The sequence below is a fragment of the Dendrobates tinctorius genome, unplaced genomic scaffold (genome assembly GCF_039654945.1).
Source record: "Dendrobates tinctorius isolate UK_male_01 unplaced genomic scaffold, ASM3965494v1 ptg000046l, whole genome shotgun sequence".
Classification (NCBI taxonomy): domain Eukaryota; kingdom Metazoa; phylum Chordata; class Amphibia; order Anura; family Dendrobatidae; genus Dendrobates; species Dendrobates tinctorius.
The window spans coordinates 30,641,904-30,668,888 of NW_027361714.1; the positions used below are offsets into that span (position 1 = coordinate 30,641,904).

At 40.0% G+C, this 26,985-nt stretch overlaps 1 protein-coding gene across 2 annotated transcripts in view; it reads left to right on the forward strand.

The window, feature by feature from the left end:
• Positions 1-26,985, forward strand: part of LAMA2 (laminin subunit alpha 2) — a 1,313,887-nt gene that overhangs the window by 198,532 nt on the left and 1,088,370 nt on the right. For both annotated transcript variants that reach the window (XM_073575794.1, XM_073575795.1), the window contains exons 2-3: positions 658-828; positions 8,479-8,591. In XM_073575794.1, coding sequence (XP_073431895.1) covers positions 658-828; positions 8,479-8,591 — 284 coding nt within the window. The remainder of the gene's footprint in view (positions 1-657; positions 829-8,478; positions 8,592-26,985) is intronic.

Below are 26,985 nucleotides of genomic sequence, written 5' to 3' on the forward strand. Positions count from 1 at the left end.
ACAGTGTAGGACCGTCCCGATCAGAGTCACCTTGTCGACGGTGGGATGGTTTTTATGCTATTTGTGATCAAGAACAGTATTGCTAAGAACTCTGTGTTATTTAAATGCACTTTTGCTTTTTACTTACTTAGATACAGCAGTGTTTTTGCTCATTTTGTCTCTTGTAGGTTTTGTATGCTTTATGGCCAATATATGCTAATATGAAGCATTTTTTGACACTTGATCCTGTCCATGAAATCCAAAGATATCCTAAAGCGTGATGTTTCAAGACTTTTCATCTCATTGAAGTGGGATAATCAAAATGTTACAGTGCAACAAAACTAAAGTAGAATGAGCTATCCTGAGCCGAATAGTCAATTCTAGAACCAATTTCAAGTGATCCTTAGTGGGCAGCGCAGTATTGCCAAGTAAATTTGTCAGTTTAGAACAGCTGCTTAAATTGTTATTTTGAGAACAGAGTTTTCTGTTTTAAGCCATTTTAGTTAAAAAAAAATCCGCATTGACTTTATCCCTCAAGGAATTCTCTGCTGAGTTTCAATATAACTGATTTTTTTTCGTAAAGTTGAAATGTTAGAAGAAAATTGGTGGAAGTTTCTTTTGTGTAAGCAATCTCAATAGAAAAGACTCCTTTTAATCAAATTGTTTTCTTTTTTTTAGGATTGTTTCCTGCCGTTCTCAATCTTGCTTCTAACGCCATAATAACAGCAAATGCTACCTGTGGTGAAAATGGAGCTGAAATGTTTTGCAAGCTAGTAGAGCATGTTCATGGGCAGCCTGTTAGACATCCTCAGTGCCGTACCTGCGATCAGAGTTCCCTGGATAAAAACCGTAGGTTTGATTATTAGTATGTTGGATTATCACACATTGTATAAAAGCAATACTTGATACTATTTTGCTTTGTTCTACTCTAAAATGCAAGCTTAAGTCCAAAACAGAGAACACCACCAACTGCATAAAATATATAAAAACTTTGTCTCTATTGATACAATGAATCTGACTTATCAGAAAATCACATTGTACAATTTGTGTCTCACTGCAATAATTTGATGCCTTGGAAACATTTATTAACTTAAGGCCCTTTTACATTTAGCGATGCACCAGCGATCCGACCAGCGATCCGACCCGGTCAGGATCGCTGGTGCATCACTAAATGATCGCTAGTGAGCTGTCACACAGGCAGACCTCACAGCGATGGAGCACCGACGCAGCGCATGATACTCACCTTTCACACACACAGCGATCCTGGCATCCTCCCACCCGCCTCCACGCGTCGCTCGTCGTCACAGCAGGAAGCCGCAGCAGGAAGCTGACGACGAGAAATGGAGCCGGACATTCTCGCACGATCAGCGATGGACAGCAGGGGAGCCGGTCGGAGGTAAGTATCACACAATTGCACTGCTATTCAGTAGACCTATTAACCTAAGAATTTGGGTTCAGTTCAAAGGTGACGTCTTTTTGAGCTACAAACAACATGTTACAAACATACATACACACAAGAGAATTAGGAAACTCCACTGGGACTAACACAGTAGTGGAGGACACATGCTTCAAAATTTCTTAAACTTAGACCACGTTCACACTTTCCGTAATAAGTCAATAATTTATATCAGTATTTGTAAACCAAAACCAGGAGTGGAGCAATCAGAGGAAAAGTATAATTGATGTAGGAAGAGAAAAAGGGATTACCTATAGATAAACACAACTGCATGATAAAGCACAATTTTATTAAGTATAAACACCAGGTAACAATAAAACAAATAATTGAATATCCCCACAAATGTTTGAACCTATCAAGAAATGCTGCAAGGATGAAAGGGGACAGCATGATGGCCATATGATCACCAATAATATAATATTCAAATGATATCACAATGAATATAAGCATAAATGACTATCACATGCAAAAAGACAATGAGTTAATATGTAAATCAAGAACAAGCCCGCAGTTCCTCAATATTGAATTCTGCAAGGAATATAACGCAAAGGCATATGGAAGTGCCAGACAACATCTACTGTCTATAAGATACAGAGGACATGAAGTTAGTCCAATGTATAAAAATTCTTTATCAATACAGAGGATGTGCAATAAATCCAAAGTAAAAAAAAATACTAGTGCAGGCAAAGCACACAATAATGTGACCAGAAATCCCATACTTATCTCGTTAGTGACCAAGTCAATTTTCAGTTTTGACCTTGAAGACCAGGCCAAATTTTTTAAATCTGACCAGTGTCACTTTATTTGGTCATAACTCTGGAACTCTTCAACAGATCCCACTAATTCTGGGATGTTTTCTTGTGACATTTTGTACTTTATAATACTTGTAACATTTGTTCGATAAGACTTGAATTTATTTGTGAAAATATCAGAAAATTTAAAACATTTCACAATTTTCAAACTTTTAATTCTTATGCCCTTAAATCAGAAAGTTATGTCACAATAAATAGTTAATAAATAATATTTCCCACATGTCTACTTTACACGTGCATCACTTTTGAAAGATCATTTTTTTATTAAGAATTTATAAGGGTTAAAAGTTGATAAGCAATATTTCATTGTTCCAACAAAATTTACAAAACTATTTTTTGAATGACTTTGGGGACCTATATGACAGAAAATACCCAAAAGTGACACCATTCTAAAAACTGCACCCCTCAAAGTACTCAAAACCACATTCAAGAAGTTTATTAACCTTTCTGGTGCTTCAAAAGAACTAAAGCAATCTTGAAGGAAAGAATGAGCATTTAACTTTTTACCATCTTTTTAGTTGTGCACAGATCTGTGGTCTCTCACACGTGTGCTAATAAGATGCCTAAAATGATGGGACACTGCTGGCACACAAATCAGTCAAAAGTGGCTTCATCTGTCTCATTAGTGAGTGGTTACATCCTGAGTTTTGCCTGGATTTTGGTTTTGGGGAATTTGCACTGAAACTCCAAAGTAAGCGTTCAGCGGAGAGTGCAGGATAGCCAAGCCTTGTTCTGATTTTTGGGAGGCAGAATAAACAAATAGACAGCAGTAAAGGATTAGTTCTTATTTTTATCTTTGCATGGTTCATCATACAGTATAAGTGATGAGGCAAATTTATTCTTTAAGTTGGTCTCATTACAGCGATACCAGATTTATCTAGTTAATTTTCTGCTATCACACAGTAAAAACGTTTTTTTTTAATAAAAAGTAGGCTATTTTTGTTGCCATTTTCTGAGAGCTGTAACATTTTTATTTTTTGGCAAACAGAGCTGTATGAGGGTTAGTTTTTTGCTGCAGGAGTTGTATTTTTTTGGTACTATTTTGTAGTACATAATATTTTTTATTTGTGTTTTATTCAGATTTTTCAGACACAGAATTAACAAAAGTAGCAATTCAGTTATTGCTTTTATTTTAATTTTTTTGAGCCTTTCACCTTGAAGTAAAATGATGAGACATATTTTTTCTTCAGGTCGTTATTATTGCAGCCATGCCAGATTTATATATTTTTGTTTATGATTTGCTCTTCTTACAGACTAAAAACAATATTTAACAAAAATGATTTTTTTTTGCATCATTCTGAAAGCTATAACTTTTTTATTTTTTGCTGAATAAGCAATATTAGGGCTTTTTTTCTTGTGGGACAGTTTGTTGTTTTCATTTATACCTGGCTTTTTTATATATGACTTTTTGATAGTTTTGTATTCACTTTTATGTGAGTCAGTATAATGAAAAAGCAACATTTTTGGCAACTTTATGTATTTTTTTCATGATGTTCGCCAAACAGAATAAAGGCAATATCTTATCTATGGGGATGCGCCCCATGTGTATCACTAGCTATTGGCAGCTTCATCAGTGAACATTAGTAAGATATTGCCTGGTATGTATGACTTTACACTCTAGGATGCTATGCATTTTATGCTTGACTGCCTATTTTGATTTGTTTTTAACGGAACCTATCACCAGGAATAACGCTGTTAACCTGAAGATATGCGGTTAACAGTGTTATTATGCTGTCTGGCACATGTTCGCAGCTAAATGTAGCAGTGTAAAAATTATCTTTATTCTACCAGGCAGCATTCCGTATTCATTCATGGGGCGGTGCCGGTGCTGGTTCAGTCAGGGCCAGGGCGACCTTACATCGGCCCCTCTATATGCTTAGAGCGGTGACTGAACCGGAGCTGGCCCCGCCTCTATGCCTGAATACGGAATGCTGGTGGGGAGAATAAAGATAATTTTCTCCTCACTGTGTGCAGGCACCAGACAGCACAATAATGCTGTTAACATTCAGATTAACCCCATATCTGCAGGTTAACAGCGCTACTCCTGGTGACAGGTTCTGTCACAGAGTGACTGACCAGTGTGACACGTCCCAACGGTTGGTCAGCCACCAAATGGTGCAACAACACAAAGCTGTTGGAAAAGGGGAGAGGAAGGCCCTAACTATAGGGAATCAGGGATGGTCATCTCCAGAGCTCCACCCTGAGTCTGTCCCTGTTCTCACCTAACACCCAATACAGGTCCTTCCCCCTACCTCATCCCTATTTGTCACCTGGATCTGCGCTGGCTAGTGCACTGGCTGGCAAGGAGCTCTAGCCTCACCTCTGCAGATAAAACACACAGGGGGAAGTGACAGAGACCAAAGGGACAAGGTAACAAAAATACAACATTTAGCCTGTGCACACCACTGCTTAACTCCACACCACAGATAGCACAGCAACATGACTCCAAACACCAGACTTGACTGATACCCGAGAGCTGCCTCTGCAAAGGTTGGTCACCAAAGAAAAACTGTATCGGCAACAGTCAGCTGATGCATCAGGTGACCTTTTAAAGGATGTGGGAATGGTCACCAGCAACATCCTTTGACCCAGCAGCACTGCAGTAACACCAGCTTGCCAGCGGGTTAAAACTGCATTTAACCACCGGTGGCCTGAAAGGGAAAAGGTTTTAATGTGAGTGGAACCAGAGCTGCCACAAATCCAAAAATGGATTGTGACAGGAAGCATTATTGTGTGCTTTGTCTGTACTAGTATTTTTATATATTGGATTTATTGCATATTCTCTGTATTGTTAAACATTTTGATACATTGGACTAACTTCATGTCCTCTGTATCTTATATAAGGTAGATGTCTGGCACTTCCATATGCCTTTGTATTATATTCCTTACAGCATTCAGTATTGATGGACTGCGGGCCTGTTCTTGATTTATATATTGACTCATTGTCTTTTTGCATGTGATAGTCATTTATGCTTATATTCATTGTGATATCATTTGGATATTATATTATTGGAGATCATATGGTCATCACAGTGTCTCCCTTCATCTTTGTAGCATTTCTTCATAGACTCATAAATTTGTGGCTATTCTGTTTTTTTGTTTTTATCATTATCTGGTGTTTTTGTACTTTAAAAATTTGTGTTTTACCGTGCAGATGTGGTTGTCTATAGGCAATCCCTTTTTCTCTTCATATATGTTCTGTTTTGAGTACTAATGTAGCCCCCGCTTTTGGCATAGTAGCTGTGCATCTCATTCTTTGCAGAAAAGTATAATAGAAACAAGTCACCACTTCTACATTTTTCACGCACTCCTGGTTTTAGTTTACAGATACTGATGTAAAATACTGACCAAATACTGATAGTGTGAACGTGGCCTTTTTATTACACTGCACATTTTATTTTTGCCTCTATTTGGTATTTCAGTTCTTGAACACATAGAAGCTATTGTTGCGTTACATAAACAAATAAAATGTGAAGCTGTTGTGTGGAATGAACGCAAGCCCATGCCAAGAATTAATGAAGGATATGTTTCAAACCACATTAACTTCTCAGCATTGTCCTTATGGAAGATATAATTTCCACTTCATTTCAAACGCCATTAATTTATCAGTGCCTCAAATTAATTAGGATTAAGTGTTCATAACAGAGATTAAAGTTAATTGTTGATTCATCTCCATTATTCATTTCTAATGCAACAGTGTAATCCATTTGACCCAAGAAGAATGGAATGTAAATTGCAATGAATTTATATTTTGCATGATTTTTCCAATTTTTCTTTTCCAGTTTTTAATGCACTATAATTCGGTCTTTCTATACATTTAGTCCCTATACAGCCCCAGTAGTAGCAATAAGGCACCAATAAAGCACTACTGTAACCCTAAATACCTTTTGGGTCACATAATGAACATAAAAGCATATGAAAGTTTTTTCGGCTAGAATCACAACCGATGTCTCCTGGAGCCCTAAGTCTCCAATGTTCTCCCACAGTTCAGGTTTATGTATATGGGTTTGTTGTGTGTATGTGGCTATGATGATACATTTTAATAAAGGTGAGATATGCTTATTTTAAATTTTAATATTGGTGGCACTGTGTAAGCTATTCGTTAATTTTGTCTTGATCTAGAGTTTGGAATCTCTATTTTTTCCATTTATGGCAATAAGAGGCCACTTATCTTACCATAAAAGGCAGTAATATGCATCAAAGGTGATAGGTACAGTATACAGTTGCATGTAAACGTTGAAGCAAGTTGAAGAAGAAATGATCTCTAAAAGCCCTAAAGGTAAAGATGACACATTTCCTTTATATTTTAGACAAACAATATATATAATGTCATTATTTACATTTTAAAAATAACAAAAAAGAAAATGAGCAGATATAAAAGTTTAGGCACCCTTGGAGATTTGTCCCACAAAGCAGGAGAGGCCTATGAGAAGATAACAAAGTGGTTTCAAGTTGTCCTTTCCTCAGTTCAAAATGTAATTAAGAAATGACAGTTAACAGGAACAGTGGAGGTCAAGATAAAGTCTGGAAGACCAAACAAAATTTCAGGGAGAACAGCTCGTAAGCTTGCTTGAGAGTCAAATCAGAAGCCCCCTCTTGACTGCAAAAGAGCTTAAAAAAGATTCTGCAGTTGTTGAACATTGTTCTACTGATCAGAGACATCTGCACAAATGTGACCTAAATGGAAAAGTCATCAGAAGAAGCCCTCTCCTGTGTCCTCACCATAATATTCAGTGTCAGAAGTATGCAAAAAAAATCTAAGCAAGACAGATGTATTTTTCTAATAAATCCTGTGGACCGAAGAGGTTAAAATAGAACTCTTTGGCCACAGTGATCAAACTTATGTGTGGAGAAAAAAGGGTACAGAATTTTAAGAAAAGTACGGCTCACAAACCATTAAGTATGGGGGTGGATCAATCATTCTTTGGGGTTGTTTTACAGCTAATGGCACTGGCAACATTTCATGGATAGAGATAAAAATGGATTCAATGAAATTTCAAGAAATTCTTGATGCTAATATAACACAATCTGTTAAAAAAACTGGAGTTTACAAGATGGTGACTTCTACAAATGGATAATGATCCTAAGCACAAATCAAAATCCCCAATACATAACCTCAAAAGGCACGAGCTGAAGGTTTTACAATTGCCCTCAAAGTCCCCTGATCTGAACATTATTGAAAATCTGTGGCTAAACTTCAAAATAGCAGTGCATGCAAGACGAATCTCACATAGCTGGGAGAATTTTCCAAGGAAGAATGGATGACAATCACTCCATGAACTGGAATACTCTTGTCTGGCAACAAAAAGTGTTTACAAGCTGTGATACTTTTAAAATGGGGTGCTATTAGGTACTTACCTTGCAGGGTGCCCAAGCTTTTGCATCTGCCCATTTTCCTTTTTGTAATTTTTAAGATGCAAAAGTTGAAAATATATATTCTTTTTACCTAAAACACAAAGGAAATAGTTTATCTTTAACTATAGGCCTTTTAGAGCTCATTTCATCTTCAACCTGCTTTACTATTCACAATAACAGTAATTTTGACAAGGGGTACGCAAAGTTTTACATGCCGTTGTATAGGACATTTTTTCCAAATATTAGCACTCTTTATAAAGCATACATAATTAACTGATGGATTAAGGACTAGTCATCAAATCAGTGTGTCTAATATTACTCTGTCCATGAAATAATCAAAATACTTGTCAAAAATTGAAAATACTAACTTACATTTTTCCATATGTTTCAGACAACAAATTGCCTAGTTTAAAAAAAAATTTACTTTAGTTCTTTTAGATAAGTACAAAAAGATTTGAAGAAAACTTTATAATTTTTCATGTTTCAATTACGTAAAATATGCTTAGAAAAATATTTTTCACAGAAAAGGTATTATGATACAATCCACATAAGGAAAAATAAAAATTCACTTCATTTCAGATTTGTGTTAAAATGTTGCACTGTGAGAGAAGTGGAACGTTAATGTTCAGTCTATACAATGATGAAGACTCCTGCACAGTCGAAATGCCCCAACATTCCACTTGTCTCACAATGTGACATTTTATTATGAAGATTAAATAAAGAAAGTTTATTTTATCTTAAGCCAATTGTATTAAGATCTTTTTATGTAAATTGCTGGAGCTGGCGAGTTGACTGGGGCTTACAATGTATGCGATGAACTGTAACTCAGTTTCTAGTTCTCGTGCATTACAGAAAATTGTTTTTATTTTTTTACAGTACACTATCCCATAGTTCATGCTATCAATGGTAAAAAGTCCTGGTGGCAAAGTCCAAGCATCAAAAATGGGGTGGAATATCACTATGTGACAATAACATTAGATCTCCAGCAGGTAAGCTGCCAACCATCATCGTTACTCTATAGTTTTAAAATGATTTAATTATTAAAACTGTCCCTTGCTATAAAACTGTGTTTTTTTCTAAGAAATGTTCTGTTCCTCATTTACTTTGGGGCCAACCCTGTATACACTGAAACACTGCAGAATGCACCCAATTGAACCTGCAGAACCCGGTTTCATGTGTGCCAGCCCAAAAATCATGGTCCTTATAATGACAGTGTAGAAATCGCAGGAACGAGGGATGCAGTGATGGATGGGAGGCAGACCAGGGGTAAACAGGTTTATTTACAGGGGAATACTTACTGCAGGGAGGTAGAGGATTAAACATGAAATTCACAGTTTAAAGGTGAAGGGTATGGGAAAGTGGAAAAAATAATGTTACAAACAATGGCAGTTCATTAGAACATGCGTCAGGAAATCCTTAAACTGCGGATCCTGCTGCAAACTCAATAGTGCCGGCAACGGTGGGATCACTGTCTTTTCCAGAATGATGCTGTAGTTGATGGACCGTCTTCTGGCGGCAGTGGTCAGTCTCCAATACCTTCCACTGCTCCTTGTCCATATACTGATGTGGCTAAAAAAAGCACGAGCCACAGTCTTGTGCGAGCCCAACGTGGCTCCTTAACTATCTTAACTGGGGTAGTGAGGTAACAAGGGTAAGGACAACTATTCTCTGCCCATGACAGGGTGCAAGTGTCAGTCCCGTGTGTGGTCTCTCTTAGGGCAGTGCATGCGCAGTACTAAAGGTCATGTAGTGTACAGCACCAGGTTCTCTCTGGCGGTCACTGGACACACACAGCAGGTTCCACTCTACCTGGTCGCCAGTATTGGCGGCAGGGGATGCTGATCTGCTTGGCACTGGTGCTCCCAGCCAGAGCACTACTCTTTGTGGCTGCTGCAACACCCAGCTCAGCTCTGTTCTGTGTACACATCTCTACCCTGCTCTGATCTGCACGACTCTGCTTCACATGGCTCTGCTCTGCACGGCACTGCTCTGCATGGCTCTCTCTCTCCAGAAAGTTGCTCAGCACACTACTACTCTCAATGCAGCAGTCCCAATCCTTCAGGCCTGCTGCAGCACTCTCTAGAGAGGGAAGCAGAGCACGCTCCTCACTGCTTTGCGCTGGCCACACATTGCTCTGCTTCGCGTGCTTTTTTCCCCTTTTCCTCCGTTGCTGTGAGTGCTTTTCAGGCACTCCCCCCTCTCTAGTTCCAGACCCTGCACGCAGGTACCTGCTGCCTCGTAGACCCCCCTACAACAGCATAATCCGGATGTTTGAAGCTGGCCTAAGACGTTCAATTTTAATTTACCGTACCAATAAAGGAGACTTTTGGATGTTAAAAATAACAAGTATGGCAATATCCACTCTCTTTGCATCACCAATGTCAATTCAGGCTGCAGGCTGCAGCAATCATATGCTGTATGACTGGTAACGCTGCTGTTATCACTGAATGGTGATGTTTGCCATGCAACATGTAATAGCTACTGATCTGACAACTGATTGTTTAAAAAAAACACTGGGGATACAATGCTGCATCACTAGGAAAAAGAGAAGAGCTTTGGATATTTTGTTATTTCATACATTTTACAGCTACTTTAATGCTTTGACCTTTACTTTTGCTAATTTGGGTCGTGTATTGGCTATAAGAATGGAGCAATGCTACACTGAGCTATTGAAAGTCTGCCTCGGATATTCTTTAAAGGGAACTCATCTCCAGGATTGTGCTGAGTAACCTACAGATAGTGTCAGGTCGGCACCATTATACTGATAAAAATTATACCTTGTTTGATGAAATCCATCTTGTGGTTGTTGTTTAATCTTTATTTTCAGTTTTGAGTTAATGATATGCTCGTGCTCCAGGGAGGCCTGTGTGGGGGTCTTCATGTGGTGTCCTAATTAGGTATTCATGTGTATGGTTTCTGACAGGTCACTGATCCCTCAGTAACTTGCTCCCAAGTTAACATAATGAATATTCTATATATTGAAAACAAAAAAATAATCACCTTAAGCAGGCAGGCCCTGACAGCGGTGCCTGCACTGTAGCATGATCACATGTAAAATGTGCATGTAATTCTTCATTTGATGCTATAAATAAAATCTTTAAAACAAATCTGTCTCAAAATGGTGCCGGCCGCATCTGTGCAGTATCGGCTATCAGCGATCTGATAGATGATACTGTGCAGGTGTCGGCGTTGCCATCTTGCTAGAGAAAAAAAAATTCTTCCAAAATGGTGCTGCTGGCGCCTGCACAGTAGCATCTATCTGATCACTAATAGATGCTACTGCACAGTCGTGGCCGTCACCATCTTAGTCGAGACAATTTATGTCTCCACTAAGATGGCGCCGGTTATCTTGGAAGAGGAATTTTATTTTTCTATAGCAAGATTGCGCTGCGGACACCTGCATAGTAGCATCTATCTTATCGCTGATAGCTGCTACTGCACAGGCACAACCGGCACCATTTTGAAACAGATTTTTTTTTTTTTATGATTTTATTTATATAATCAAATAAAAGAATTATATGTACATTTTACATGTGATCATGTTGCAGTGCAGGCACTGCTGCTGGTGCCTGCTTGCTTAAGGTGATTTTTAAAAAATAAATATAATATTTATTATGTAAACTAGGGGGCAGAGATCAGTGACCTGTCAGAAGCCATACTAATGAATCAGAGCACCACATGAAGACCTCCCACAGGCCTCCCCGGAGCACGAGCATATCATTAACACAAAACTGAAATTAAAGATTAATCAACAACCACAAGACCGATTTCATCAACAATGGTATCATTTTAATCAGTTTAATGGTGCCAACCTGACACTGTCTGTAGGTTATTCAGCACAATCCTGGTGACAGGTTCCCTTTAAAGAATATCCGAGGTGGACTTTCAATAGCTAAGTGTAGCATCGCTCCATTCTTATAGCCTGCACATGACCCAAATTAGCATTAGTAAAGGCCAAAGCTTTAAAGTAGCTGTAAAATGTATGAAATAACAAAATATCCAAAGCAATTCCCTGTTTTCCAGTGATGCAGCATTGTTTCCCCAGTGTTTTTTTAAACAATCAGTTGTCAGATCAGTCGCCACAGCTATCACATGTTGTCTGGCCAACATCACCGTTCAGTGATCGCAGCAGTGTTACCAATCATACTGCAGTTTGACAAAATCTACTGCAGATATACCAGTCCTTGACTGCTAAGTTCTGTACCACAGATTGTCAGCTTTCTGCCTATGCTGTGCATAAGTAGTAAAAGTTCACCGCACACTCTATAACTTTGAAGTGATGCAAGAAAATAATGTTTAATATAATTGATGAGAACAAAAAAATAATAACGGTAAAGCGCAGGAAAAATTGCTAAAGCGACTATATTCAAGTGATGTTTCGACCTATCCCAGGTCTTTTTCAATATCATGTTCTCACAAGGATAAAATCAATATCAGTGGAAGAATACATAGCTTAAAATATTATAAATAATACAATCCCAAATATGTACATATAGGTATAGCAATGTATGGTATTGTCCATATAAGGCTCTGTACATAGGTATGGTAGCATGACAAGGAGTCATAATTGTAATAAACAGATAGTGGATAAAATGCTCTGGACATAGAATATACAGTCAACTAGTCCCAACATAATAATGATCAATGTTACATTAATACTCACATCAAAAGCTTACTTGGCGATTCCTCAGTCATATATATAAAAATTGGTATGGGCAAACGCCCTTGTAAAGGTAATGTGCAAAGTGAGCTGCAGAAAAACAGAAATACAAAGTGAGTCCAATAGCTTGAGAGGAGGGTTGGCAAGTTAAAGATGTAGTACCTGTATAGTCCTGAAGATCAGGGAGATATGGCTAGAGGCTGTGGAGGTAAAGTGAGTCATATTAGGTCTCCAAGGAGAAACAGTGGTATGTTATAAGACAGGCTGTATCTTTGGTGGAATAATGTGTCTGTACCTTTAAGATGCATTCAAGTCAGCTCTCACACGATTTGCATGGCCTCCTGCTGCTGGCGTGTCAGGGGAATGGAGCAGGAGGCTATTTGTGCTGGTGTATGGCGTCCCGGCTGGAAGTGCGTCACGGGAAGTGATGTTTGCCACCAACAGCACCTCCAATATAAGACGTGTAAATGCATAGTAATGTAGTAATGTGCCGTCTGGAAGTGCATCACCAGAAGTGATGTTTACTACCAGCAGCAATTGCAATATGGAACCTGTGTAAATGCATAGTAATGTGTCAGCCGGAAATGTGTCACCAGAAGTGATGTTTACTACCAGCAGCACTTCCAATTTAGGACCTGTGTAAATGCATAGTAATATGCCGACCGGCAGTTTGTCACCGGAAGTGATGCTTACCACCAGCAGTACTTCCAATATAGGACCTGGGTAAATGCATAGTAATGTGCTGGCCAGAAGTGCATCACCAGAAGTGATGTTTACTACCAGCAGAACTTCAAATATAGGACCTGTGTAAATGCATAGTAATGTGCTGGCCGGAAGTGTGTCACCGTAAGTGACGTTTACCACCAACAGCACTTTCAATTTATGACCTGTGTAAATGCATAGTAATGTGTCAGCCGGAAATGTGTCACCAGAAGTGATGTTTACTACCAGCAGCACTTCCAATTTAGGACCTGTGTAAATGCATAGTAATATGCCGACCGGCAGTTTGTCACCGGAAGTGATGCTTACCACCAGCAGTACTTCCAATATAGGACCTGTGTAAATGCATAGTAATATGCCGACCTGCAGTTTGTCACCGGAAGTGATGCTTACCACCAGCAGTACTTCCAATATAGGACCTGGGTAAATGCATAGTAATGTGCTGGCCAGAAGTGCATCACCAGAAGTGATGTTTACTACCAGCAGAACTTCAAATATAGGACCTGTGTAAATGCATAGTAATGTGCTGGCCGGAAGTGTGTCACCGTAAGTGACGTTTACCACCAACAGCACTTTCAATTTATGACCTGTGTAAATGCATAGTAATGTGCCGGCCAGAAGTGCGTCACTGAAAGTGGTGTTTACTACCAGCAGCACTTCCAGTATAGGACCTGTGTAAATGCATAGTAATATGCCGGTCGGAAGTGATGCTTACTATCAACAGCACCTCCAATATAGGACCTGTGTAAATGTATAGTGATGTGTCGGAAGTGTACTGCTGGAAAAGGCACATAAACAAGTGCCTGCGGTGCTATGGGGCAGAGTAATGAGTCATGTAAACACCAGTATGAGTGACCTGCTGTGCATAGGCAGATAGATATCAAGGGTGGAGGCAGGTGATACAGACCTTGTGTATGTGGAGGACTACACTGTAGCAGGTTTAATAGTCCTTTAGTGATCTCTAGTGATCTCCTGCTGATAAAACTGTGATTTTATTAAACCAACAGCAAACAGCTAAGTAAGTGAAACACCTCTGGAACCAGGGTCTCTGACCCTAAATGATGCTGCTCTCAGGAAAAGTGGCAAAAACCTGGTGATAGATTCTATTTAGCAAAGATCAAAATTGATGAATTGTGGAAAACTCAACATATGAACAATTTATGAAGCATAACTATAAGTGAGCTGCACTGTCTAAATAAAGTGGTCGGAAATTCAACTTCTGTAGCTCTTTGCAGAAGAAAAGGATGGTGTAAGGAGGCAAATGAGCTTTCACGAAGAACTGTGAATTTCTGAAATTTCTCCTTGTAAGACTAAATGAATATGAGGTGGGACCTATTATAAATAAAAATTGGTTATAAGGATGGAAAAGAATGGAAATATCCATATACATATATCAACAAAAGCAATCAAATCTACATAACATAAAAAGTAATAACACATAATAGTAAATAACTTATTACATATAAAACCACCTGAATCTGATTTTCATTCACAAGGGCTTTACCGTACTTTGTCATTTGTTTGACCTACAGTTTAGAAGAAAAATACTGTATTTAGTTTGCGGAATGATCCTGCTCTTGCCTTGATGCACAATATACTATATAATGAGGTAGAATCTCTTTTAGTGACCATCGTTTTGCCATATTGAAGACTGAAAGTCTTATTTAATTTCACTATGTCCTGACACCTTTCAAACAACGCAAAATTGCATGTAGTTCTACAAGGTGGGTCTCCTTATGGAGCAGTCCTTAGGCATGGGTTACTACATGATTAATCAATTATTTGCGCAATAAATGCCTCCTATCCAAATTTGATAAATAATCGCATAAATGTAATAACAATAAAAAAGTAGGTCAAAGATATCCTAGATAGGTCTCAAATGTGGCATGCGGAACACCAGGATATTATGTCCAAGATAGCAATTAAGGGCATAGAATGCACTGAGTCACTTAAAATCACCCAAAGTTTATACATACAAAAGCAAAGAACTTGGGGAATGCTATAGCATCATCAATTCCCAATTATAACAGCACAAAGAAACCTCCTCCATTTTTTAGGAATAATAAGTCTGTTTTTTTTCCATGTCATAAATGATTGACATGTAAATCATTGTAAACAGTAAAACAGTACACCATTTCAAATGGGAAAATTTATTTCAATATCCATGATGTCATTACCTGCACCACTTCAGGGGTTATCTATTCCTTAAGATGACCCTGTGGTAAGCTAGATGTGGGACGTACTAAACGTCCACTTAATATCAGAATTAACGAGCATCAAAGGAATATTAAAAATACATTTACTGGACACCCTTTATCCAAACATTACTTAGATTACCGTAAGGGGATAATCCATGGTACAGTGGTTAAAGGTATTGAAATTGTCCATAAAAATTGGAGGAAAGCGGACTTCATTAAGCAAATGTCCCGTGCTGAAAGCAGGTGGAATTTTAAGTTTGGATTCACTGAAACCCAAGGGACTGAACAGTGAGGTTGAGTTATTTGCATTTGATTAACTGCAGCCAGAGTATGCATCCTATAAAAGGAAGTCCTAATTCAGAATGGACCATCCCTGACGAAGACAACCACGCTTTTCCGAAACGTGTAGGAAGGAATCGGTCCCTATTATGCCTCGTATTTCTGCCGGGCATATGACTGCCTACGTCACACAGGTCCTGTCGGCTCTTGCAAACGCCGCAGGTCTCTACCGCTCGCGCACCGCAAGAGGAGAGGCTGAGTAGCGTGTGTCACCGGCCGGGAAAGCACTCCTGAAGATTTTGCCGCCGCAAGTTTTCTTATTAAGGAGGATCACCCACAAAGGACCCCCAATGGAACAAGGAACATGATGACAGTATCTACATCGAGTGGATGAGAGGTAACAAGACCCTACCACCACTGATTAGATTATTTATGTACTTTCAGTTTATCCTGTGGCCCTGTGATTTTAAGTGACTCTCAGTGCATTCTATACCCTTAATTGATATCTTGGACATAATATCCTGGTGTTCTGCATGCCACATTTGAGACCTATCTAGGAAATCTTTGACCTACTTTTTTATTGTTATTACATTTATGCGATTATTTATCAAATTTGGATAGGAGGCATTTATTGCGCAAATAATTGATTAATCATTTCAGTTTATACTAACAACCTTGTGGTGTTGTTTTATTTTCAGCAAATACCCCTTCCCACTACACTAGCTATCGCCTATATTTATTGTTAATTATGGTTTACTACATGAAAGAAAATTGTGTTTGTTTTCTATTTGGAATGATAGTAGTAGCACCATCAATAGTATAACATTATAATAATTGGAAACTTCTAAATATTGGAGATTGCAGAGCAACATTATTTCTTTTTCATCTATCAAAGTCCCTCAAACACTCAAGGCCTATTGTCTTTGCATCACAGAAACGAGGAATAAAAGATCATTTTGCAAGTGAATTTTTAGAACATTTGCCAAATCTAGGACATAGTTTAGAATATTCAGCTAGCTGTTAACGCAGAATCTTGGCATCAATCTTCAGAATGTGAAGAGTTTCAAGAATGTATTGTAGCGAACAATATTTTCCTTTGTTTTCTTCTTATCCTTTGTAGTTTGACGTAAAAAAAAAATGATTTTCTATTTAGAAATGCATCAGATGACATTTAAAATGTTTTTGCAATGTGATCTTCTGACAATGAGCTAAAAGCATTTCGAAAATATTTTATATAATATAATATTTTATATATAATATCTTTAATCTGTTTACTTTATCATACTTTCTATGTACTTCTCTAACTTCATATAAGGCACATTTTGCATCAGTTGGCTGTGTCTACTGGTATAATCAGGAGCGTTGCAACCAGGCCCATGCTAGTGAGGACTCGTGCAGGTCAGCGGTCCACAGACATCAGCAGAAACCACCTCAACTGGATGTGCGACTTCGGACGTGATTGGGGACGCATGCAGGGATGTCATGCTCTCCCATCGTTAGCAAGCTAAAGTCAGCTGCTGGCTTCAGAAGAGGCCCAGGATGGGGGATATTTATAACAGGATGGGGCCCAGGATAAGACACAAATATACCAGGATGGGGCCCAGGGTAAGGTATATATGCAGAATAAGGTACATATTACCAGTATGAGGGATATATATATACCAGGATGGGGCCCAAGATAACGTACATATATACCATGATGAAGGATATATATATATATATACTGTATATATATATATACAGTATACAATATAATAAAGGGAACACTAAAATAGCACATCTTAGACATCACTAAATTAAAAATTTCAGTTGCAAATCTTAATTCATTATATTGAAATGCATTGAGAATGATAAAACATAGAAATGATGCTCAGTAATGTGTGTTTGTGGCGTCCACGTGCCTGTATGAACTCCCTAAAATGCCTGGGCATCTTCCTGTTGAGACGGTGGATGTTCTCCTGAGGGATCTTTTCCCAGACCTGGATTAAAGTATCATCAACTCCTGGATAGTCTGTGGTGCAATGTGGCATTAGTGGATGCAATGAGACATAATTTCCCAGATGTGCTCTACTGGATTCAGGTCTGGGGAACGGCAGGCCAGTCCATAGCATCAATACCTTTATCATGCAGGAACTTTTGACACATTTCAGCCACATGAGGCCTAGCATTGTCATGCATCAGAAGGAACCCAGGTTCAACTGCACCTGCATATAGTCTCACAATGGGTCTGATGATCTCATCCTGGTACCTAATGGCAGTGACTGAACATCTGGCTAGCACATGGAGGGCTGTGAGGCCCTCCAGAGAAATGTCTTTACACACCATTACTGACCCACTGCCTCAGGGTCTTGCTGGATGATGTTGCAGACAGCAGAATGTTCTCCACAACATCTCCAAACTCAGTCACATCTGTCACGTGCTCAGTGAGAACCTGCATTCATCCATGAGGAGCACAGGGCGCCAATGGTTGAATCTTAACATCTTGATAGTCTCTGGCAAATGCCAATTGCCCTGCATGGTGTTGGCTTGAAACCACAATACTCACTTGTGGATGTCAGGCTCTCATAGCACCATCATGAAGTCTGTTTCTGACAGTTTGTGCAGACACATGGATGTTAGTGGCCTGCTGGAGGTCATATGGCAGGGTTCTGCCACTGCTCCTCCTGTTCCTCCTTGCACAAAAGAGGTGGTAGCGGTCCTGCTGCTGGGTTGCTGCCCTCCATATCTTCTGTTATGTAATCCGTGGTCTAGACACTGTGCTGTCAGACACAACTACCCTTTCTGCCACAGCTCGCATTGAAGAGCCATCGTGGATGAGCTGCACTCACTGAGAAACATCTATGGGTTGTAGACAATGCCTCATGCTACTGGAGGGGTGAGAGCAATGACACATTACAAAAGTGACTAAAACAGCAGACAAAAAGTATGAGAGCAAAGAAATGGTCTGTGGTCACCCCCTGCAGAACCACTGCTTTGCAGGGGTTGTCTTGCTAATTGCATATCTTTTCTACCTGTTTGTTACATTGTCACGGGTGTGTCAGAGGCTGAAGACCGTTGCTCTGCATCTGAGTGCAGAAGGTCTCAGCAGTTTGCTTTGCAGACTTCTTCCTGGTCCTTCTGACTCAAAGACCCAGTAGCAACCTTCCCCCAGCTTTAGTTGACACACTTTGACCAGGCTATTTATAACTCCCAGCTTGCTGCTGGGAGTTGCCAATGATTTTTCCATTTCCTTGTTGAGGCTTGGAGATGTAGCAGTCAGCTATCTTCCTCTTTGGTGTTTGGAGAACGTCTGTGTTTCTCTCTGAGTCTATTCGATTTAAGTGTTCCCCTTGCTTATGTATCCCATCTGTCTAGTTATAGTGGTGATCGACCAGCCCACTCCATGTTTCTCTAAGCTTTGCTTACTGCTAGGGTCAGGCAGGGGTTAAGTATCCTGCTCGAAGATAGGTGCAGAACCTATATAGAGACACTTATAGAGGTATACAGGGTGACGTTAGATATGTCCTAGGGGTCTCAACTCCACGCTTCCCTAGTATTGGGCTCCCTTCCCCTTATCCCTTTGTGTTGCACTTAATGTTTCCTACACTGTGCATGACATTATTACCGATCGTTCACGTTTGCAAAGGGAGAAAAAAACTGACGCTTTTTTTATTCTTTTGGTGTGTTTTTTCTGTGTGAGTTTTTTTCTTTTGCTGAGTTCATGGATCCCATTTCTATGTTGGCAGAGCAGCTGCAGAGGTTGGCACTGGTGGTGACTGACTTTTGTTCTGAGGTTCAGCATCAATGGCTACGGGGGCAGGCTCCTATTGTGGGGGGGCTCTGCAGATAGGCTGGTCAACCTAGAACACAATGTTGCCCTCCCCGACAGGTTTTCTAGGGGTAGGGACAGTTTTTTTGTGTTTACGGAGGCATACAAATTGTACTTTAAACTTCATCCTTTCTCCTCTGGAGATGAGGAGCAATAAGTAGGAATGATTATTTCACTATTGCAGGGGAAACCCCAGTCCTGGGTTTTCTCTTCCACAGGATTCAATGTGTCTCCAGTCTGTGGAAGAGTCTTTTCAGAGCCCTAGCCCTTGTCTAGGATCATCTTGACTTTATTTCTTTGGCTGAATCTAGGCTGCGTTGCATTCAGCAAGGGAATCATTCAGTGAAGACTTATAGCTCTGAATTCCGCAAGTGGCTGATAATAAATGTAATGATTCAGCTCTCAGAAGCCAATTCCTTCCGGGTCTCAGTGAAAGGATAAAGTATGCATTAGCAGTGTATGATACTCCTGTGTTGTTGGAGGCTGCCATGTCCTTGGCTATTTGGGTGGATAGATGCTTGTGGGACATATGAGTAAGGCCACCTGCTTCTGAGTCCTCTTTCCAGGATAATACCATGCTGTCGGAGGGAAGGTCCGGGGGTGAAGCAATACTTGCGGAGTTAGAGGAACCCATGCATTTGTGCATTTGGGGGTTGCGTTCATAGCTCTTTCCCCCGACATTTGCAAGGAAAAGGGTGTATTTTTTATGGAAAAAGGTACATTTTATTGGGGCTTGTCCTGTAATTCCAAAGCAAAAAGAGACTCGATTAACCCTTGGGAGCCTTGAGCTTGATAATCAAGTGGTGTGTTCATCTTCAACCTGCAATTATCATTTTGTCCTGATAGCAGAAGTGGGGCTAGAGAGCAGGTCTGAAAAAATTTCTGTGTTTGTAGACAGTGGAGCTGTCATCAGTATGGTGGATGCTGAGTTTCCTAGAACTCATGGTTTTGTCTGCTCTAACTTGGCTAAATCTAATGCTCTTTGTGCCATCAACTCAGCACTACTTGCACAGAGAGCACTGACACAAATTGTTCATAACGTAAGACTGAAGATGGGGTCGTTTCATTATGACGTAATTCCTTGTTATGCCCTGAAGGATCTCCACACTCCAATGGTTCTGGGTTTGCCCTGGTTGGTGAAGCATAATCAGACTGTGGAGTGGCAATCCAGAGAGATTGTAAAGTGGGGAGATTACTGTCATGGTACCTGCCTAAACATTTCCCCTTCTGCTATATCTACAGGGACCTTACTGGCATTTTTGCCTTGCTTTGAGGACACTGCCCCAATTTTACAGAAGTTGGTAGGTATCTTGGCCTTGTACCCTGTCCTGGAGGGTGAGGTATTGGAGGCTCAGGGGGACGCTTCTGCCTCTTGCCCTCCTGGGAGGTTGTTTGTGCTGTCTAAATTGTGCCGCAAAGTAAGTAGAGCATATCATGACTCTGTACTTGCTGATCACCCAGGTGGTAAGGGAACCGTGGACCTCTTTTTTGTTGTTTTTGGTGCCTGGTGTTGCACCGGGATGTGGTTGAACAGGTGTCTGCTTACAGTGTTTGCAAACATTCTAAAGTAATGCATACTTGTCCATCTGGTCCTGTATTGCAACTACCTGTTACTAACAAGGTAAGGGGAGACAGGTATAAACGTATGATTGTCAGTAAACGTGTGCCAGGTCCAGACCTGTATGTCAATGATTTTGTGTAGTTGTCTACCATGAATTTAAGGCTGAGCACTCCTTCCTGGAAGTTGGGACTAGATTCATTGGTCCCTATAGCATAACCGCTGTCATTAGTCTAGCAGTGTTTCATCTTGAGCTACATCAGGCTCTTAAGATCTACAAAGTTCTTCACAGATACCTCTTGAGCCCTCACTCCTACCACCGCCCCCCATAATGGTTGATGCAAACCTAGAGTTTGATATTTCGAGGATTGTAGATTCTCGCCTCTAATGTCGTTCGCTACAATACGTGGTTCCTTTTGAGGGGGTATGGTCCAGAGGAAAGGATGTTCATTTCTGCATCAGAAATGAACGTCCCCAGACTGGTTCATTCATTTCACACCTCTTATCCTGAGAAACCTGGTCCTGAGTGTCAGGAGGCCTCTCATAGAAGCTGGGGAACTTCACAGGTATGTCAGCGGATGCAGACTGTCGATCTGACTGTAGAAGGTCTCAGCAGTTTGCTTTGCAGACTTCTTCCTGGTCCTTCCGGCTTTAGGACCCAGTGGCAACCTTCCCCTGGCTTTAGTTCACATACATGGACCTGGGTGTTTAAAACTCCCAGCTTGCTGCTGGTGCCGGTGATATTTCCATTTCCCTGTTGAGGCTTGGAGCTGTGGCAGTCAGCTATCTTCCTTTTTGGTGTTTGGAGGAAATTTGTGTTTCTCTCTGAGTTTGCTCAATCTAAGTGTTCCCCTTGTTTGTGTATCCCATCTGTCTTTAGTTACAGTGGGGATCAACCAGCCTTTGCCCCATCCTTTTCTAAGCAGGACTGACTGCTAGGGTCAGGCAAGAATTAGGTATCCTGCTTGGAGATAGGTGCAGAAGCTAGAGGCTGACAGGTTGATGTTAGATCTGCCTAGGAGTCTCCAATCCCTGCTTCCCTAGTTTTGGGCTCTTTTCCCCTTATCCCCTAGTTTTGCACTTAGTCTCCTACATTGTGTGTGACATCCATTTGCACAACAGCAGGAGACATTGATTCACAATTGGTGTTGCTTCATAACTGAGCAGTTTGAATTCACAGAAGTGTGATTGAGTTGGAGTTACATTGTGTTGTTTAAGTGTTCCCTTTATTTTTTGAGCTATGTATATGTATATGTGTATATATACGTACCATGACGGGGGGGGATTGGGGTCCAAACAAATCATGCTTTTTTGCCCCGCAATGCTCCTCTGGGAAATCCACTCTTTTATTACATTGTTATCCTCATCCACCAGACAGTAGTGAACCTAACATTGTATACTCAGAAAATTATTGCTGTAAATAATTAGCAAAATGTAGTTATAAGAACCTCTGATTTCAGCATATGAGCTGATAAAGCTTATTGGATGGATTGGAATTTACCTGCTCAATTTAATTCTCTCAATCAAACCTAAGAAAAAATGTACACAAAATCTATGCTTCTACTTCCATGAACAAGCCAAATGATCACTGAAATCAGGCTGTCAGACTGTTCTGTTTCCTTAAAGAAACATCATCATTGTTTTATAAGTTTCTATATGCAAAGTGCAAGTTCAAATACCAAAGAATACTTAGAACTTTACATTGCATGAAGTAAAGGGTGGAAGGGTAAGAGGAGGTGTGGAGTCTAAGGAAAAGTTTTGTGGAAGGCCTACTTTAGCCCAATACATAGATTAATAAACAAAAGGAAATATACCTTCAGGAGGATGATAGTGACATTGGGAGGAATCTATTATGACCAGTAGAGTCTAGAAGGCCAATAAGAGTGAATTTATTAATTTTGCCATTGTAAGGAGTAGTCATAAGCAAGTATACTCATTACTTGAGATTTACCGAGCATACTCGGGTGATCTCCGAGTAATTGGATGTGCTCGCAGATTTATTTTCTATTGCCGTCGCTGCATGATTTGCAGCTGCTAGACAGCCTGAATACATGTGGGGATTTCCTAACAAACAGGCAATCCCCACATGTATTCAGGCTGTCTAGCAGCAGCAAATCATGCAGCTACGGCGATACAAACGAAATCTCTGAGCACATCCAATTACTCGGAGATCACGAGTTTACTCGCTCATCACAAGTAAGGAGGCATTTCCATAGGTTTCTAGAGGAAGATCTAGGTTGTGATGGGAAACAGCATAATTCTTATGTATGCTTTGGTCTACAATGGCAAATCTGTCTTAGTAATTTATATTGGACTAAACACACCCATGGACAAGAGTTGTGCTGCTTCCAAAAACATATTTAATGGGGAGTACAGAGATGGTATTCTCTTACTACAGTCAGAGGCAACTTCCAGTGGCTTAAACAGTAGAGCGTAATATAAAAAGGTACAAGCTATGCTTTAATGCAAAATAGGCAAATATAATATAATAGTAAATAGAACTCATCATTTCAACCATACAATCATGTCTAACTTGGGAAATGACTGCTCTCCCATAAATCGAAAAAGAAGAGATGTATTAATCATAGTTCCCATTACAGCTTTCTTGTACTGTGTTTGCATGATTTCTCTGTACCTGTTCTAGCAGCGGGTCATGGATATACTCCATTGCCTTTCTGCAATCAGTGACGCTGGATGAGCAAATATTGATGTATTGCCCATTACTCTGCTCAGGAACTGTTCAATTCTACTCATTGAGCTTCCCTCTGCCTTCACCGCTACTGAATCTGTCCCTTAGTAGTCATATTGCTAAACCTACTTTTATAACTGTGGTCTTCTTTCTGTATGTTTATCTAGTTATTTGCTATTACTAGAGCATGGAAATGAAAGTGTTCTTATTGATTTGACCAAACATTCTTCTTGAGACTCATTGTACAGAACTAAAGTGTATGACTGTCTGAGAAAGAAGATGGCCGGCAATCTTTATTTTACAGGGAATATTAGAGCCAGTGAAATGAGGTATTGAGATGCAAGTTCAAAATGTAAAAAAAATAAACAAACCAAAAAGCTGTACTTTAGAGAGTCTGCCTAGCCGACCCAGGTAAGAAATTAACCCGGGTTGTGCATTAGGAAAATAGCTCTCCATTATGAGAGTAGAAGGCTTACCAAACAAGTCCACGTGGTACCGTCCATAGCGCTCAGTTGTGTATGAACTGCTTTTAGAGAAATTGCTCTCGACTAAAAGCTACAAAGGTCAGATTTAAATTACAGCAACATTTCAGGAAAACAAAGCTATTGCCTGGAAAGGACACGGAGAGGAGAAAGGATCATAGGAGGTGCAGAGCTTTTGGGAACAAACAAAAAAAAAGCGTCGAAAGCGCTCTTGAAGATAATACACAATAACAAGGTAGTTTTTCACAGCTGTTGTACATCCAAGAGTAGATTTTAGAACATGAGCGCTTCCTAATTTCAGTTTAGGAGCACACATTTGAGCTTATGTGTCAGAGAATTGCGGTGTTATTACGCTGCAGCTGCATACAATTTTATGTTTATACCAGAAAACAGTGCGAGCCTTTCGAAATTAACAAGTGACAATAGCACATTGCCTAAATTGGTCATATAATTACTGCTTGACATTCTGCAAACTATGATCTCTACTAGGTTTCTGAGATCAGCTAAGTACTCTAATTTTTCTTTTTTATGTAGAAGTGCAGCGCGGCAGTTTACTCCTTTATATATATATTATAAAAAATATTAAATAATTTTTTATTTCCCCAGTCTTGAATTTGGAGATATTTTAAACTGTATGACACTTTATGTTTAAGCAAACTACTTCAGGGATGGGAATAAAAAAAAAATTAAAAAGTGATGTAAATTGTGTTCCTTAGCTTTAGTCACTCAAAGTCTGCGCAGAGAAGCCGTGCTGTGTAGGAGGAAACTAACAAAATGACTCAGTGCTTTATTAATAAATATTAAAAAAAATCTGAAATACCAAGGTCACGGTCTTATCAGACTAAACAGAATAGTATGTTAAATTAAAAAATGCAATCTTCCTAAGTAAGTAAAGACTGTAAGCTTGCAAGCAGGGCCCTCATTCCTCTTGGTATCTGTTATGATCTATGTGATTATTGTTATGCTGTAATGTCTATTGTCTGTACAAGACCCCTCTGAAATGTAAAGTGCTGCGGAATATGTCGGTGCTATAGAAATATTATTATTATTATTATTATTATTATTATTATTATTATTATTATTAAGTAAGTAGATAAGGGGAAGTAAAATAATAGTGAGTCCTTTTAGACTAGTTCAATCGAAATATAAAACACAGTAATCTGTACCATTTATTACAGCAAAGTAAAATATTTTGCAACTAAGTTTTGTTACAGTGGCAATCAAAATGATTCAATCCCCATAATATTTGCTTATTAGCAAGATTTGTTAAAGTTTACAAATTTCTGCTGTTTTCAATACATCAATCAAACAATAATAATTCAAGTATTTCAATCCAAAAAAATACAAGCTATTTTATCAAGTTCAGCACAAAATTCATGTCTTAAAGGAAATACTGTATGTCACCATATTTTAACTATGGTATCTGAGAGCACCATGAAATAGGTGCCGAGATTTTGGTTCCAGCAAGATGTAACTTGCTGGTCTGCTTGGTGCAGTTTTGATAAAATCACCGTTTTATCTGCTGCAGATTATTTTTATTTATTTTACTCACTTATCTAGCACCATTAATTCCACAGCACTTTAGGGCCCCGTCACACATAGTGATCTCGCTAGCGAGATCGCTGTCGAGTCACAAGTTTTGTGACACAACAGCGATCTCACCAGCGAGATCACTGTGTGTGACAGCGATCAGCGACCGGCCCCCCTGCCGGTATCGCTGATCGCTGCAAGAAACCTCTGGACATTTTTGTCGTCACTGATCTCCCGCTGGCCAGCACGTATCGCTGTGTGTGACAGGCGGGAGACCAGCGATCAGCTGGTAACTAACGTACACATTGGGTATCCAAGGGACGCGCGTCCCTTGGATACCCGATGTGTACGATAGTTACCAGCGAGTTACAGGTGCCGCCGCCACCTCACGCTGGGGACCAGGAGCCCGCAGAGTGTGTACCTGCCGCCGCCACACGCTGGGGACCAGGAGGCAGCAGGACGCCGCCAGGAGAGGCCGGGGATGCAGGTGCGCCCTCTGCTTGTGGAGGACTGGAACAGCAGGCACACTTGTCCGCTGCTCCCGGGCTCGCTCCTCACCTCGGTGTCGGCGTGCTGATCACTGGTAAAGCTGTCTGTGTGGCAGCTCACCAGCGATCACATAGCGACTAACCAGCGATCCTGACACGTTGATATCGTTGTTGGGATCGCTGGTAAGTCGCTATGTGTGACTCCAGCTTTACAGACGTTATTGACACTGTTTCCGATGGGGCTCACAATCTAAATTCCCTATCAGCATGTCTTTGGAATGTGGGAGGAAACCCACGCCAACATGCCGAGAACATGCAAACAACTTGCAGCTGCAAGGCTGCATTGCTAGCCACTGAGCCACCGTGCTGCCTACCGGTTCTCTTAATCCTGAGCTCTGTATAACTCAGTCCACTCAACAGATTGGTATCTTGCTGCCTATGCACAGAAATCTACTAATCAGTGGGGATACACACAGCAAAAGGACTACATGGCATGGGACATCTAGTCTTCTAATGATAATATTCTGCTGATAAAACATTGATTTTAATGAAACAACAGACAACCGAATGAGACACATTGCTGGAATTAGGCTCTCTGCCAACTACTTCAAGAGTCTGTCAGATTACGCAGCAAAAATCTGTTGTCAGATTCCCTTTAATGACTACTACAATCTCAGAACTAATTAATGCCCTGAATAGAACCCCAAAACATGAGACCACACAGTCAGGATTTGTCAGAATTTGTCCTCGTCTTTGATGCAAGTGTTGTAGATAAAAAAATGGAACAGTAGTATCTGCCCTTTATACTAGACTGGCAAAGGGTTTGTTGCTGGTGAAATTTGATTGTCTTTTAGAAATATGGCAAAGTTAAGAGAGTGGTTCAAAAAGTTAAAAAGAGATAATTGCCTTGCAAAAATAAGTAGCCAAAAAGATAGCAAAGACATCACTGCCTGTGCTTTCTCCTGAGAACT